At 48.1% G+C, this 16,696-nt stretch overlaps 1 protein-coding gene across 2 annotated transcripts in view; it reads left to right on the top strand.

Moving 5' to 3' along the window:
* Trh (PAS domain-containing protein trachealess) overlaps window positions 1-16,696 on the top strand; it is a 450,481-nt gene that overhangs the window by 20,859 nt on the left and 412,926 nt on the right. For both annotated transcript variants that reach the window (XM_077681612.1, XM_077681614.1), the window contains exon 2: window positions 6,727-6,893. In XM_077681612.1, coding sequence (XP_077537738.1) covers window positions 6,778-6,893 — 116 coding nt within the window. In that variant the 5' untranslated portion in view covers window positions 6,727-6,777. The remainder of the gene's footprint in view (window positions 1-6,726; window positions 6,894-16,696) is intronic.

Genomic DNA, 16,696 nt, shown 5'->3' with positions numbered 1-16,696 from the left:
GCTTTTTTTTTTTGGCCAGTCTTGGCCAACCTCCCTAAGTGGGTATTCTCTGGCTTGACCAACGTGTGGAGGCCACGCTGAGCGGTCGCCGCGAGGCACGCGGTCACGTCCGCTCGGCGTTTTCTGGGTATTTTTAACTGCAGACACGCACAATAACGATTTGCTAAACAGCTTCGCGGTTCAAAGCAACGGCCTTTCAGGTTGAAAATTATACGAGACACTCTGAACTAACACTTCGCTTCCCTGACATAATAACAAGAGGATGCTTGTGTACAAAGCATTAAGTACGCTATTATCCCGAAGCAAGCACTAGTAGACCTGTGACTACAGCTTCGGATTTTATGGGAGCTGGGATCAATTCCTTACAACGGACAGCTCGATTGAATTTTTTTTTCGGCTTGGAATGCACGCACGCCGCAGTCGGGCACTTTCATACCTAACGAAATGTTTTACCACAGAGCCACACTGAATCAGGGATGTTTAACAGCTGCGAAACTAAAAAGCAGACTAACTTGTCTAAGCAAGCGTAAATGTAATTGGGCAGCACGGTTTGCACGGCAGAGCTTTGACGCAGGCCCTTCTTCCTAGGCGTGCACAGCGCGATCCGTCAGAAAGTATACAGCACATGCTGCAACAAAACACGTCGAAAAAGGTGGCGATTCGGCATCGCAGCTGTCGAAACGTCGTGTCCGAGTGCTGGCTACACACACTCCTTCTCTATCAATTACCCCCATGTCCCACCCCTCTCGCTGTCCACTTAGGCTTAAACGCTTCACACCCATGGACATGTGTCGCCCAGTTCCTCTCCGCCGCTTCCACGTTCCATTTCACGCGCTGATTAGGTTTCCGCAGCACTCCTTCTCAACCGCGCGGCCACTGAACTTTCGCGCGGACGCACTCGGCGGATAGCCCACGCGGCCAACGCGGTCGCCGCAGACCGCATCGCATTCGCCCTCCCCGTGTTTTGACGCGCGCCATCAGCAATCAATTAGGGCGTGCCGCGTTTGTCGGTTGCGCGGAAGCCCAGCGACGAACCACTCCTTTCTTTTGCGGAGGCAATCACGATGCACCCGACGTCGTGTCGGGAATGGGTAATAGTACTCGCGTCGCGTCGTATTTACGGCACGGGGCGCCCACCACGGGCGGGCAGCATGTAAGGCCATAAGCGCTGCCTGGCCGAATGGTTAGGCCTAACTTACTTCCGTCCCTTCTCTGCTGTTCAGTAACGCATCGGTGAAACGTTGCGCACGTTTCCGTAATACGATTACTCGTTTGCGAGCGACTTCGCGTGCGCGCCTTCCAACAGGATGGTATATAACAGCGGAAAAACGCGGTCGTATGCGAGCGATCACTCATGGTTGTTGCGTGTTGCGTGAGCCGTTCCTCGTCGTTGGTCGCGCGCTTTGTTGAATCCTCTCGTGCGGCCTTTGGTTTTAATATTTTAAAATTTCTGTCAGTCTCGTATACGTAACTGATCATCTCTTACGGAGTGTAACCGCATCCTTTGTGCACGCGTGACTGTTTTCAACCAATATCGGGTCTCCTCTTTTTCCTTCCTCTATTACGCTCATTTGCGGCCTTTGCTGGAATTCGGGTCATTGCTTCTTAATTTGACGGGATAAGAATAACGGATTGAGAGAGGCAGTGCGCGAGTCACTGAGTGCAGATCGCTGCAATGCCGCCTTCTTTTTTTAAAAAAAAAAAAAAAAAAGGTGTGGTAGCGTTCGGGCTGTGGTTATACCGCTACAAAAAGCTTCATGCGATGCGAACAAGGCCCGCTGACGCTAATCGTGCCCCCCACTTAACAGCGGCGCTCAAGCGTCCTCCAGATTTTTGGAGGCGAAGCTTCTTGTGTTTTGCGGTGATATAAAGAACAAGACCAATAATTGCACTCGGGCTGTTCACAGCAGGAGGTCGTCAAATTCACTGTAAACTTTGTCGTTCAGTATGTCGCTAGGGAATGATGATGATAATGATAATGACTTTACTGGATCTGGAAAAATAGTTTGGAATGCCAAACTTTTCTCCAAAATAAGTTGCCGATTTTGGTAAGCTGCAGGCGAGCATGAAATACCGAACAAGGGTGGCGTAGTTCTACAAAAGCACGGTTTCTCTGTTAGAAAAGAAATTTAAAATTGATCACTTTATCGCGTTTGTGAGCTGTCATGTAACCACAGAACTGTGTACGAAATCACGGCAACATAACGGTTCCGACCATTTTGGCACTAAATCTAATTATGCTGACTGCCTCTCTATTGCAGGAGTTCGGGAATATAGGGCTTGCCCTACGTAAATATAAGCAGTCTCTAAAAACAGAGAAAGAAAGGCCGCCAAGGTATGTCATTACTGTCTATATATGCATATACTCATTTCAGAACAGGTAGCTGAAGAAGGCCTACCTACTGAAGTTAACCGCTGCCAGTATTTTTAGGGGCAGAGCCCCTGGCTGTCGGCGCCTCGTGTCGGCGGCGTTGTAACCGTCGTCTCATGTAGTCACGGTACTAAAACATCGGGACACTCGTTTACGCCTCACGCTGCAACGCAACGTGGGCTAAAAAAAAACACACAGGGACACTCCTTTACACCTCGTGCTAGAGAGCTTCGTGCTTCGAAGACGCGAGACTTTTGCAGCAAAGATGTATACCTCTACCTCCCAAGGCTTTCATCTCCATTGGAAAAAACGCCAAGGCGCCAAGAATACAGTTGTACATTGCATGCTTCGCCCCTCCCCAGGTTTTACGTTAGTGGAGATGGCCCGGAATTTTTAATGCTGGGGTTACTCCTTCCCTTTTTTAGTTTTAGTGCTTTACAACAGGCAAACAAAGCACCCTATCTGCGCTGCTGACAAATTTTTTCTTCAACATATTCTTCAACATTCAAAATATTTTCTTCAACATTGCGCACAGCGAACGGCATGTTCACGTATTGCCGAATGCTGTGACCTGACAATGAGGTGATCGGAGGCTATTTCAAGCGAATAAAAAAGAAAAGAAAAACAGACTTTCGCGTGACCTAAGGCTGACTAAGGAAACATCGTGAAATCTGGCTTTTCCAGCTTAAGTTCAGGCTGTGTAAATATGCTTCAACTGACTCAAGCATTGACAGTTGTCAGCGTTATATTTAGAACTACGTCGATCGTGGCCTGCTAGCGTTCTGTAATTAACGTGGTAGAGAGGACGCTATATCCATGCGGGGATATGTTGCCCCAATGTGTGCTCAACTCCATGGCTTATTTATATCGCAACATTCCTTTCAGGTTAAAGAGGCTTAACCCGATTCATCCACGTGAAAAGCACGTCGGTATAAACATGGTACGCGCTTAGCGTGGTGTGTTAAAAAAGCGAATATCCTAAGCTGACGTAGGAAGAAACAATTTTTCTCGTAATTGGTAGACAGAAATGTTACTCACACCGCAGCCTGCAGTTGTACTACGTAGAAAATGTTGGGCGCTTGTTTGGGACCTTTCCTGCAGCGCATTAAAGTTCAGTGGCAAACATTTTCTAAACCTAAAACATGTTTTCGTATACTACAACCGGCCTTTCTGGAGACGCAGCGTGCGGGTGGCATGCTGAATGGCCGTGCGTTCGCTCTTTACGCTATAGACAATCTACTGCCACCATTATTGCATCTGTCCGCAACTAGAGTTCTGCGACATATGGATTCGCGAAACACCCAACGAAAGAAGCACACCTTTTTTTTTTTAAGTGGAACTGTTTCCGTCCGGTCAAACCGAAACGCGAAGAATTTTAGATGTACAAAGAATGTGTCCGTTGCAACGATGAACTGCATAGACGTGGGAGCATGCCGCCAGCTTTGCACGAGTTAAAATCACGAACAGCCCGCTTCTTCGCCTTCCGCGATGATTCTGAGTGCCCTCTTAGGGTAAAATGGGGCCGCGGTGGTGGCGTAAGTTGTCAACAATGAAGTAGCCCGTTTTAAAAAGAACAAAAACCACGATAAGAGATGTGTTAGCGCATATTCAAACGATGTACCGTGCATGTGGTAAACTTCATACGTTTCATGAATTACCGAAACATTTTTTTTTTCGGCAAAAGCCGTGTATACAACATCTGTGTTTGTTACATCGAAGATATTTACCTGTAGAACCTGTGTGCCTGCCTTGTATGCGTTCCCAAGAAGATAGGGGGAGGGGGGGGAGAGGCAACAAAAAGCTTAACAGCGTGGCTTACTCATACTCACCTCTTTTTGGTACATACTCCGCGGGAGTCGGCATGTATCTTGACACCGTACAGAATTGAAGAAACTGAGTGCATTTATGCAAACTTAAAATTATGTTTGCAGGTTCAAGAAAGTATCAATAGTCACCGGATAAAGTTTCTCTGCTGTAGTTTTAGGAAGTACATCTCTAATTTTATTTTGAATGCTAGTTGGGATGATACATCTTGATTAGTGTTTAGGATTGCAATGGTATTCTTTGAGAGGTAGGGTATATCTGGTAATTGAATTTCCGCGTGGTGACCATAGTTTGTGTTGTTTTTACACTTTATGACATGATCCGCTTCTGATACCTACTCCGAACCTCGATCACGTCGACTAAGGAAGTGGCCTGAACAGCCTGTAGCTGCTGATGATGCTTTGCAGATATCTGTCAAATTGCCGCTGCCGCAAACGAACAATCACTTTGTTAAAAAGAGACCTCTATTAAAGCATTCCGTATATACGTAATTATGGGAACATGGAATATATAGGGAGCATTACGCACCAAGGCGTATCTAAAGCAGATAATTTTTTTAAAAGCAAAACAATCACATGATTTGTCAAAATGGAAACGTTCGACACAGTATTCGCATTTCTTTCTTAATTAGAGCACGAAATACGGCACCATATGTTTTCCGTTTGGTTTCTGTACACTCCGTATATACGGAATTCATACGGACCATTATTTGGCGTTCCTGGTGGTCGCACACAGATAAAACCGGTGCCATTTTTTAAACGGAATACCGTATTCTATTTTCACGGTTACGGACAGATATCCCTCTTTTTGTTTAGGCGCTGTCTCTGCAAAGATAAAAATTTCGTATTTCTATAGTTCCGTATATACGTAACGGAATATAAGATGACTACACCTGCGAATCGTCTCGACAATTGTAGAGCGGCTCAACTGCCAAATTAACCTCCTCTGACAAGACCAGGTTTTAAAGTCGCCAAATAGTGCATTAACGGGTCGGACTTACACTAATCCCCTGTTATAACGAAATCGCCTTATTCGGATTATCGCTTTACACGAAGCTTTTCACCATGTATATGCAGTGCATTGAGGGAAATTTATACATATGCTTAATAGAGTACAGCTCATAACAGTCAGTTTGCTCCTCCGGGGTCGTCGTTTGTAACGAAGCTGGGATTACTGTATATCGAAAAAAAAAATCAGTCCATTCTCACTCTGTGAACGATGACCAGCGAAGCTGGGGGCAGTCCGAGGAGTGCACGAAACAAAACACGATTGTTTGTAATCTGCGATTCCGCATACTTCCTTCCTGCTAATTAGCTGAATGAATTTGGATGGACTCCAGTTTTATTGTAGCGGACAGACATGGGATTGTCCGTTTCCCTCCTGCGTTGTAGGCATCTGATGATCTGTGTAACACACGAGCCCAAGCCGTTCGACCACGGAGGATAGCACTCAGGTTGAATCGGGCCCTAAGACGCTTACGTTAAACAAAATCACATCATCTTCCCGTAGGGGAACCCTGAGTAGTATGCGAAGCAGCCATGGGGTCGACTGAAGTTCCCATTACTTTTCAGTTCGTCGTTTCCGTTGACGTTCAGCTTCGCCTGCCTTCGTTGTATCAGTAGCTTCTTGACGTAGTTTGAATGAGTGAAGGACATAAGGCGCGTTCGTAGCACATGCTCCCGTCTCGGTTTGTAGCGCAGTGGGCAGAGCGCCACGTGCCTCCCGTTGCGGCCAGAGAGTCGTGGGGTGGAAACCGGGCGCCGCTAACTATTTCTTTGTATAGTGGACTGCGCTGACGTCAGCCCAAACGCTGACGGGGCTGAAGAGACGCGCATGCGCTGTAGAGTGCGGACGGCGGACAACTACAACGAGGGAGGTTGGGACACAGCCCCGAGCATGAGATGCTTTGTATCTAAAATCTCCGCAGTAGAACGGGTATGTCAACGGTGAGCGCATGAACGCCCCCCCCACCTCTCCCCTTCGCCAAATGCGAGCATAACAATTGCAGGGGGGAGATTGACGGTCGCGCGTGACGAACAGTTACGTTACACGAGTCAGGAAAGAGGATTCGGTGACGGTGGGGGGAGAGGAGGTGAAGTGGGGCTGTAACCATACTCCCTGCGCACATGGCTATGCTTCACTGCGCAACACACCGTGTGAGAAAGCCAGCTTGCAAACACCAACCCTACAGCGATCTTTTTAAAGTCGGCTGCCCCTCTAAGCACAAATGAACTGCTGGGAAGACTTTTTTTTTTTCGTTGTTGGCATTAGAACACAAATTAGGATATGGAAGCCTCAAGGCCATGTTTGTTTTTTACGAATTTGTCTGTACGGTGAACGCAAGTTTTCGCTCCACACAGCTGCGAGAACTGGGGGATTGGGCATGTACAACCTCGCTGTAAAAAAAAAAAAAAAAAAAGAGGCTGATTTTGGACGTCTTTCTCTGGGAATGTTATGTATCAAATATTGGCCGCCATTGTTGAGTGACCGTGCTCACGTTCTCCATACGTGCCCCCCCTTCTATGGCGCAGTGAGCGGAGCGTGGGCTTTGGGCGCGACGGCGTGCCTGCAGCTTCGGCAGCATGCAGCACCCCCAGCACACGCACCACGGCTCGGGCCTGGTCGACGGCTACGCGGCCGGGCTGCCCATGGACCTGCACGTGCCGCCGCCACACCAGGGATACCACCCGTACTTCCGGTGAGTGCGTCCAAGTGGTCTACTATAGACCTCTAAAAACAAGGTCGAGAGTAGTGTGGGCATCCGCCGACGGCAATGACGACATTGTGTCTGTTTCTTACTGGCTGTGCTTCTTTGTAACCGCCGCTGAGGAAACACCATTGGCTAAGGACGTCAGCGTCACCGCTTCCCCTTAACATCGCGATCATGTTTGTAAACGGAGTGAGTGAGTGAGTGAGTGAGTGAGTGAGTGAGTGAGTGAGTGAGTGAGTGAGTGAGTGAGTGAGTGAGTGAGTGTGGTTTAATCAGACACGGACTGAGGTAATCGCCACCAGGGTGCTCACAGCCATCGACTCGCACTATCTTGACGGCGGTCGCATCCGACGAGGTTCTCTGAATGCGTGCGCTTTTGCAGTCGTCGCTATTTTGACGGACGTGGATACCAGCAGCACTGCATCTCTCTGGTCCCACATTGTGAAGTAGATCTATAAACTCCACACAGCGGATTTGGTGCGGCGTTGGGGACATTTTTCTTTTACCTGAACTGGTGCAGGTTAGTGCAGTGTCATGCAGACCAGTGTCGAGTGCTGCCGGGGTTTTCAATTAGTAAAAAAAAAAATGAACATACACTGCACTGCTTGCATCGGTGCAACCAATTCAGGTAAAAAAACATGCATCTATTGATGAAGTTTCAAGGCTTGCAGGGGCGTTCATAGTGTGCGAAAAGAAGTATTCCCAGGGAGTGTTGTGCCTTCTTCCTGCGGCGTGCAGGAGGTGCGCTTCGGGAGAACGGACGTACTCGGTGTGCATTGCCCTGTGCAATTGCCCCTCCTTTGCCCATTAGCTGAATCCACGTCTATACTCGGTTACAACTCAAGAACGGCACCACCTCATGTAGTGTATCACTCCGCCAAAGCGCCGGACCCGTGACGTCAGTGCGCGCGCGTTTTGAAAGGGGTTTGCCATGAATGCGTGATATCGTCTGCCTTGTCTCACGCAGTTTGTTTGTCGTCACTAGAGTCGTTTATAAGCATATTAAGTCCAAAAAATCACGGGAACGGCTCACGCCACGTTCAAAATATTCCCCAGTAACGCCCTACTTGCGCCGCGCGGAGAAACATCCGGCTACAGTGATAAGGCACAGCGGCAACTTCCGGTGCCGTTCTTAAGTTGTCACCGAGTATAGCCTTGGGGATGCGGCACCGATTTCGTAAAAAGGGTTATATCATAACTTACGTGAACTGCGAGGGAGAAAAAGCGGTGTAGATCAGTTTGGACGGGCAGCATCCGCGAGTAAAAATGGCGTCCACCAGCATTCTCGTCACTTTCTGCGCGACTTCAGACAGCGCGCTGTAAAAAATATATATATATTCGGGAGTTGGCCGATTATTGCCCGCAGCTAAACGAATACTTTCGCACTCACACTGTTGCTCGGCGGTGTTTCAAGGATATTGGCCACGTTCGACCACGCGTCACCGCCACCACGGCCGTGGGGCTTGTGACAGTGGCAGTTTTACAGCGGTAGCCGAGCGGAAAATGCGCCCAAAAACCTGAAAACGCGAAATTAAGCGAGACAGCTAATTTACATTTAATACGGCTCAGGATGGGATTGCTGGCAGTTCATGTGAATATGCATGACTGGCGACGACGTGACCTGAGTTGGGGCTGTGGGAACCGAACCCACATCGCTCCGCCTTCTCATATACGCTTACAAGGAAAAGCGCTGAAGGCGAAGAAACAGAAAAAAAAGAGATTTCAAGAAAGGGACGTAGAGAGGTTATTGTGTAACGGCGTCCGCGCAACGGATATAGCCGTCCCCTGGTCTCGACATACGCAGAGACGACAAGGACGCATAAATTCATCAGGAAAGGTTCGTCCACGGCTCGTCCGAGGAGACGTCTCGGGCCGAATACTGATTCGGGCTCGCTTCTGCAAACATCTCACGTGGGGTGAATAAGCATGAGCGGCTTTACTGCACGCAGGGGTGCTCTATGCGCATGCAGTGCGGGACCAACAGTGCCGTTCTCGGCAAAGTGCGGATGCTCAGTGAGAGAGCGGCCCGTCGCGACTGCACTGACGGTGCTCGCGATCATGGCGCCTGATAGGACCGTTTTGCGCAGCGTGTAGCGGGAATACCAATGCCGCTTCGCTAACTGCCCGCCGGGCTACAATGCTATTAAGGTGGAGATTCTTTCCGTGAAATTCTTCCCGCGTGACACGGCGCTGCACATGTGACAAAAGCGTGCGCTCGTTGAGAAATTGTCAGGCGTGGATACTTCTACAGGGTGGCACAAAAGGCGCTGACAATATGGCGCTAAAAGGGCAGTAAAAGTTGAACGCTGAGCGCGCTTCCTCGAGCTGCGGAATGCTGGGAACATTCCTTGCCTTGTCCTCGGAGCTTGTTTGGATGGGAAGTTTTCCCGCGGCGTCTGCGTTACCATTCTTTCTTCTGTTGCTTCAGGAATTATGGCGCCGCTCATAAAAGAGCAGTGTTGCGCGTCTTTGTGTGCATCTACGTTGATGCGCTACCTGGGGGGCTGCATCATTGCGAAGGCAGAAGATAAAAGGGGTGTTCCAGTTTTTGTTAAAAGCGCGCAATACTGCCGCCACCTGTAACCCGTTTGAAACCCACACACATTTTTTTCCGTCTTCTGCTAACCCAACTACGTCGTCATAACCACCTCAATCCTGTAACCACAATCGGTGTCCACATGCCTAATAAATTTATAAAGCCTGAAAAATGAAACAGACGTATCGGCGTCACGTAGTTTTATGCGTTGGCAGAGGGGACTCAAATCGTATGCCCCTTGGACTCACATGTTTGAAGCCTCGGTGGGATATATACTCGGGAACAAGTTAAGAACAGCAACAGCTCATGTACGGTATCATTCCGCCTAAGCGACGGACCCGGATGTCAACGGGCGCGCGCATTTTGAAAGGGGATTGCTGTGAATGCGTGATATCGTCTGTCTTGTCTCACGCAGTTTGTTTGCCGTCGCTGGAGTCGTTTATAAGCCTATTAAGTAAAAAAAAAAATCACGGGAACAGCTCACACCATGTTCAAAATAGTCCCAGTAACGCCCTACTTGCGCCGCCGCGTGGAGTAACATCCGGCTATGGTGATGAGGCACAGCTGCAAATTCCGTTGTCGTTCTTAAGTTGTAACCGAGTATAGTGACGAACGGGAGAGAACGAACGATAGTTCATCGGAGAAGAAAGAGGATGCGTGATGCCAGCTCGCGCCGCGCCTGCGCAGTGGGGAGCACGGCGGAGCTCTTGTGCGTTCTGCGGCGCCCAGGTGTTCGTGCGTGCGTATGTGCCAGGCCTCCGCGATCAGCACCGGCACGGTGGCGAAAATGATCATCGAGGCCGTGGTATGTGCGTATGTGTATCACGCCGAATGACTCGTTGGACGTGAAGAGCGTTAGTCCTTGTTATCAATTAAAGTTATCCGAAGTTATCAACGATGTTAAGGTAAAAATCTTAAATGGCTCATTAAGTGAAAAAGACGGTCTTCGGCGTCTTTAGCGGAAAGCAGGCTCCTTCGGAGGTGCTCCATATATGCACGAGGCATTCCCCCTGCTCGGGCTTAATCTTGGCAGTAGCTAGACGCGGTCCTCCACGTCAGTACGTTGCAGATGAACGGAGCGGAAGAACAAACAGTGTAATTCACTGTCGCCGTCAACTCTTCCATTACACGGCGATAGGAACGAGAAACGGCGCAACATGCATGAGACAGATCGAAGCAATTCGAAAGCGTCAAGGCAGATCACGAAGCAAAGCGTCTAAAGCGGCAAGATTACGAAGCCCTTTGACAACGCGAGGCAGAGGGGTTCAACTGGCCATTCATGCTTTCGCATTCGAAACCCATTTGAATTGCTTGGGTGTCCTCGGATTTTTCGGAACGCGGATTCATAGTAATTATCCGGTCAAAAGATTTACTACGCGAAATCTGCAGTACTGTTGGTTGCGCGGGGAAGAATCTCAACCAGCGCGGGACTGTTGCAGTACTGCGGCATCAAAACAACGCAAAACGGCTCTGACCCATGCAGACACGCTTGGCATCCCCGGGGCGGCATCAATGGGTGCTCTCGTCCACGGTTAGTGACTCCCCCTCATCGACCAACCACTCTGCTGGTGGCTTGCCCGTGAAGGGCACGGCCCGGTGCGACGCCGAAGCGCGTCACATGAGCAGCCAAGCGTGTCTCTGGGCGGCGGGGAAGATAACCACACGCGCAGAAAAGGCATGCGGGCAGTCTACTTTGGAGGGACTGCCGGTCGTAAAGGGGAAACTAATGCCGCCGCCAAAGGGCTGAGTATACCGCGAGTTTAGTTAAATGAGGTATTTGAAAAATCATTCAGAAAACAGTATAGTGTGTGTGGCGTGACGGAGATGTTTTGAGAGCCGTCTGGAAAGTGCTTTGATACGTGGCGAACTTGCTTCTGCGATCAGCTAAAAATTCGAAAATCAACGCGATATGAAAATACTATCCAGCTTAGTTCAATGACAGAGAGGGGTCACAGGGAGGGAACTTATTTTGCGAACCGGCAAAGTTATCAGCCAGACTAAGTGAGTTCAAGAAGTCGTTAGGAGAAAATGGAGACAGGCGTACAAAAAAGTGTGACGCACATACGTTGAACAGAACAAACGAGGTCTATTTGGGCCCGATTTGTGGAACAAATGAATTATGTGAGGCGTGATAGCGCGTCCGAAACAGATCTACATCAGATCTTAACATTATTCCACAGAAACGACACGTCTAGTGCTTCATCTTGGTGTTGAAAGCGCTGTCAAAACAGGGACAAAGACAGAAAAAAAGAGACATGGCGATAACTCGCAACTACGTTTTGAGAGCACTTTCAACACCAAGGTGAACAACAGCCACCAACTAGCCCATTTGTCCGTTCTACTGCAGTATAGGACGTCTAGTGCTATCGCACTAAAATTACATCTTGTGGGCGTTGTGCAGAAAAAACTTAATATAAAAACTAAGAAATCTGAACTAAGATACGTTTACCTCACCGTCCACTCCGGTACTTCAAAGCAGCGTCTTTATTACCTAAGTAAACACTGAAAGTGTTTATTTGTCGCAATTGATGAGAAACTAGATATCGTTGAGTATTAGCTCCTCTTAAACAAAGACAGCCTCATCTTCACCACAATGGATTGTTTTTAATGCGGACCATTGCTTGGCTCACTCTGTGTAAACGCCACGCCAACACAAACCCGTACCAGGCAAAATTCATTGGCTGCGAGGTGCCATGCTTCCCATTCATGCACTGCCGCACAGGCTATTCAATAGATGGCGCAAGGTAGCCTGAGGCGCATAGTTTAAACCTTAGGTGTAGGCACGTGGCGCTTTGCACGTGGTTGGACGTTGTTTAGCGGGCGATACGCTAGATGGCACAAGCTGGCCTAAGGCGTCACTCAGCGATTCCGTAAGCTACGAGAAATTTCCTAGGTAACCCCCATAGTTTAGTCTTCCGTGCTTTAGAGCTTTCTTGTATGGAAGGGAGAGAAAAAACATTTTAAGAGCTCAAAAGTGAGAGTGAAATCCTAGTCCGGTAATCCATGCGCTGCCCTAGCTGTCTTGGCCCGTGTCACCAGGAGAGTCTGGTCCTCCGGTTGACAGCTGGTCAACAGTGTCTCCCACAGCCAAGGAAAGGAACGGGTGGAGAGGGGTGCTGGGCTGGGTTTTGAGCACATTCCACAACTATATGCATGAGGGTACCTAGCTGTGGACAAAATTTGCATAGAGCGTTGTACTATGTGGAAAACAAAAATTGGCCGCGTATCTGCTCCTTTCGTTGCAAATGTCGTCAAAAGACGATAGTCTTTATCGGCTATTGAGAAGTAAATGCCTCCCTTCGCTTTTCCGCTCACCTCTCATGTTGTTCCTCTTGCGTCGCGCTCCTCCCAATGTAAAGACGCCAAAGTTTCGTTTAAATCATTTTAAATTTCCCGCGTTCCACTGCTCCAAACCGGGTGTCTCGATACGAACGCTGCTGTACGGCGGAGACGCGCGTTAATCGAGGCGCCCTACTTCAACGTTTATAGAACCGCGTTTCCCTACTCCACGTGCGTTGCAAGCAGAACGTGGAACCTATCTAGTGGAACCTTGCGCAACTGTTGCCGGTTGATTTCTTAAAATGGCGCAAGAAGCTATAGTGGCGCGGGCGACAGTAGGCGACGGCGAAGTGAATTCTTTTTCTGCAGTTGATGAAGTATTTAACTTCGCAAAAGCAAGCATGTTTGATTTTTTTATAAATGAACACTGCAAATATCACTTCTTTATTGATTTGCTGTCTCATATTTGCGTAATGTCTTGTTCTTCTTCAACAATGTTGACAAGTATGAACCTTACACCGGACATAGACGGGTAGATTTAGCTGTGACTATATAAGACTAATGGGCAGGCATTCTTTTGCTTTGGCCGGGTGGCTGAATCGAGTCACAGACAGACAGACGGACAGACAGACATACAGACAGACCAAAATTTCTGGGTTTAAGGAGCCCAAGAAAGACTATCGTCTTTAATAAATTGTTTCGAACCGTGTGTACGTACGTAACTGCTTGCAGTTGTCGGAGCGTTATTTCCTGAGTTTTGCTGAGGGATGGTTGAGGGCGCGGGAATTTTTGTCATTCTCCTGTAGGGGAACAACTCGTAGAATATTCGCTCTGTACAGTTCTTTGTGTGGATGTTTTGTGCGGACATTTTGAAGCCGGGGGCGCAAAAAACAATTAGACTGGCCAAAAGTATGCCTCAATTGATTTTCTTGAGATCACTATGCCAAGTGGGAATATACTATTTGCATTCTCATGGCTCTGTTTCCATAGTGGTAAGGAGCACGTCCATTTTCAGTTACCAAACTTCAGTAAATAGGTGGACTCAATACCACCGGCGGATAACTTTCTTTCAGTTCTACTTTAATCGAAGAATTCGTATTGTAGTACAAGCGTGCTTAAAATATTTCCTTCATTTACTTTTATCTTATTCGCATTTTAAGCGTGGAAGGTCAAAAACTGCTTGGACCCTTAGCCAAAGGCTACTACAGGGTCCGATGTACCGATCCAAGGGGTCGTGACGAGGTACAAAAGCTGTGAATACATTGCGAACATAATAAAGAAAATTATAGCATTATACTGACGTATATATTTACGCACTCACACATGCGTAAAATAACAGAGGTGCAATTTTTATGCACAAATAAAAATAAATGCGACGAAGAATAACGACTACGCAGTAAACTTCTTCAAGACTTAGTTTTTTTTTAAGAGAGTGAGTGAGTGAAGGTCTTATATTAACACAAGGAGGGCCCAGGGGCCGGAAGGGGGAGAAGGGGGAAAGGGGAAGGGAGAGGTGGTCACGAGGTGATGTTCATTTGAAGATCCTGGAGAGGAATAGTCAGTTCCTGAATGCACACATAGGGGTGGTAGACCCCGGCTAAACTACTTTTGCGAGGCCACTCTCGAGAGCGAAGCGCCCAAGGGCAGCAAGGAAATCGGGGTCGCTGAGTGTCGTGGGGGGTATCTCGCTTGGATTGGGTAGGGTATTCAACAGGATTCGGCGGAAGGGTTGGTAGGCAGAGCAGTGCCAAATAAGGTGGGTCAGGTACATCACACTCAAATGGCATCACCCGACCGGCGATCCTCCGCCCTACTGCCCATATTGCAACACAGCTACAATAGCAAACCTGACCCACGAAATAACCGAATATAGCTACTACTTCAGAAGTGTCTACCGTTCAAGGAGATTCATTAGGGAGGGCGAAAAATGTTTTTTATAGCGGGTATTTCTCGGTCCCTCTGAGGGCGGTGGCGTTACCTTAAACGCACTACAGGAAAGCCAACTTTGCACAATGGGAGGGCACATGATGAATGATGACACAAGAAAAAAACAGTCCCCGTGATCGGAGTCGAACCTGGGTCCCTCGAGCTATGACGCCGACGTCTATCAGATAGCACCATTCTGACACGGAGGAAGCAGTTGGGATTTTAAATCGAATTCGAACGCTTCACTGTGAACGAAGGCGAGAAGGGGGGGTGGCTCGGCTTTTTCGTGAGGGATTATTTTGCTGTCGTCTGAGCTTGGATTTTGACTCGCAGACAGGCAGTGTGTCCTTTGATGGTTGAATCTGGGGCTTTGGTTGCTTTGACTTTGGCGCTTCGCAATTTGCTTTTCGCACGCAAGCAGGAGGAGGAGAAAAACTTAAGTCAAACGCAATATTAAGCGTCGAGGATGTCCTGGGGCAGGTTCACAAGCGCCAACTGGTCCGTCAGCTTGTCCGAGGGTAGACAAATCCGCCACGTTGGAGGAGGGGGGTGTACAAAATGTACGGACTGAATTGCAATGGGGCAGGAGAAAATGCAGTGTTCCAAATTAGCGTATGGCTCGGGACAATCGCTCCGCGTTTCGACCATCGTCGTCGTTAGACGGAGGGGATATGATTCCTTATTTTGAGGAGGAAGATATGAGGTGATTATTCCCTGGGACTTGTCTGAGGATTTATTGTAGGGTTTAACGCGCCGACGCAATGCAGGCGATGAGGCGCACCGTAGTGGAGGGCTCCGGATTAATTTTGACCACCTGGGGATCTTTAACGTGCGCCGAAATCTCGTACACACGGGCGTTCTTGCTTTTCGCCTCCATCAGAAAAGCGGCCTCCGCGGCCGGGAATCGAATCCGCGTGCTCGTGCTCAGCAGCTCAACGCCTTAGCCACTGAGCCACCGCGGCGGGTTTATTCCCTGGGACGAGCTATTACATATTTGGTGCTGATGAACTGCCGTCGTTGTTCTTCATATACGTTATTGGTGGGCGGTAGATTGAAGTTAGCAGCTACTGGATTTCTGGTGGGGCAGGTGAAGAGTACAGAATGGATGAACGATCAGGGCGGTTATAGCTTACGATAAGATTAATGGCAATGGCGGTTTCATTTTCTTTTTTTGCGTTAACTCTCCACAGGTAAGATCTCAAGTTTGCAGATCAACGGGGCGCTGGGTGATCATGGCTCGAGTAGTGATTCTTCGTAGTGATTATTCATAGGGATTCTGTAATTTTCGTAAAGGTTCAAGGTATGTAATGGCTGAAAGTCGGGCTAGTTGGAGTTAACCTCAATACATGTTACCACAGCGAAGAAAACACAGACTAAAGAGGAAGCAGACGGCATGGTCGCTGGATCACTATAGACTGGACTAGTGATCGTCCAGTCTGCTTCTTTCTTGGTTCATGTCTTTTCCACTGGTAACATGTATTAAATTCAAGGTATGTATGCAAGTGAACCCCATTATTCTACGCTGCAGGATAAATTACAGTGAAAGAGTGAATAGTATGACATTTGTAATATTTCCGGATCAAAATATTCTCTTACTTGTAATAGTGCATGGCATCGGGAAGGTATTTTGACCAAACTGAGTTTATATTATAGCTTGCCAGTGCAAATGGTTGTGAATAACTGCTCCAAAGTGTTTAAATGAGTGGATGCTTTCGTGTAAACGCGACAGTTGTTCTCTCTTCTAACTGACAGCGAATATAAATAAACTACAATTAGCAGAAAAAAAATGGTAGATTTTCATCCAAATCGCCTACACGACAGAGCGGGCCGTCAGGTTTGCCGCTTTACTGTTTGCCATGATGGCCTATTGGAAACATTTATTATACCTTCTCATACGTGGAAGCACCGCACACGCTCGGTTGACTTGTTGAGATTTCAGTTGTTCGGCTAAGTTTATAACGCGCTTTTTTTACCGAACAAAAAATTTAAAGAACGCCAAAGTGGGCATTGTCGGATAATGCGTGAGCATTATAAGCCTACTTAAAGTTAA

Source organism: Haemaphysalis longicornis, unplaced genomic scaffold (assembly GCF_048455015.1).
Source record: "Haemaphysalis longicornis isolate Haplotype H1 unplaced genomic scaffold, Haemaphysalis longicornis Haplotype H1 scaffold_8, whole genome shotgun sequence".
NCBI lineage: Eukaryota > Metazoa > Arthropoda > Arachnida > Ixodida > Ixodidae > Haemaphysalis > Haemaphysalis longicornis.
This window is presented reverse-complemented; position numbering and strand designations above follow the sequence as displayed.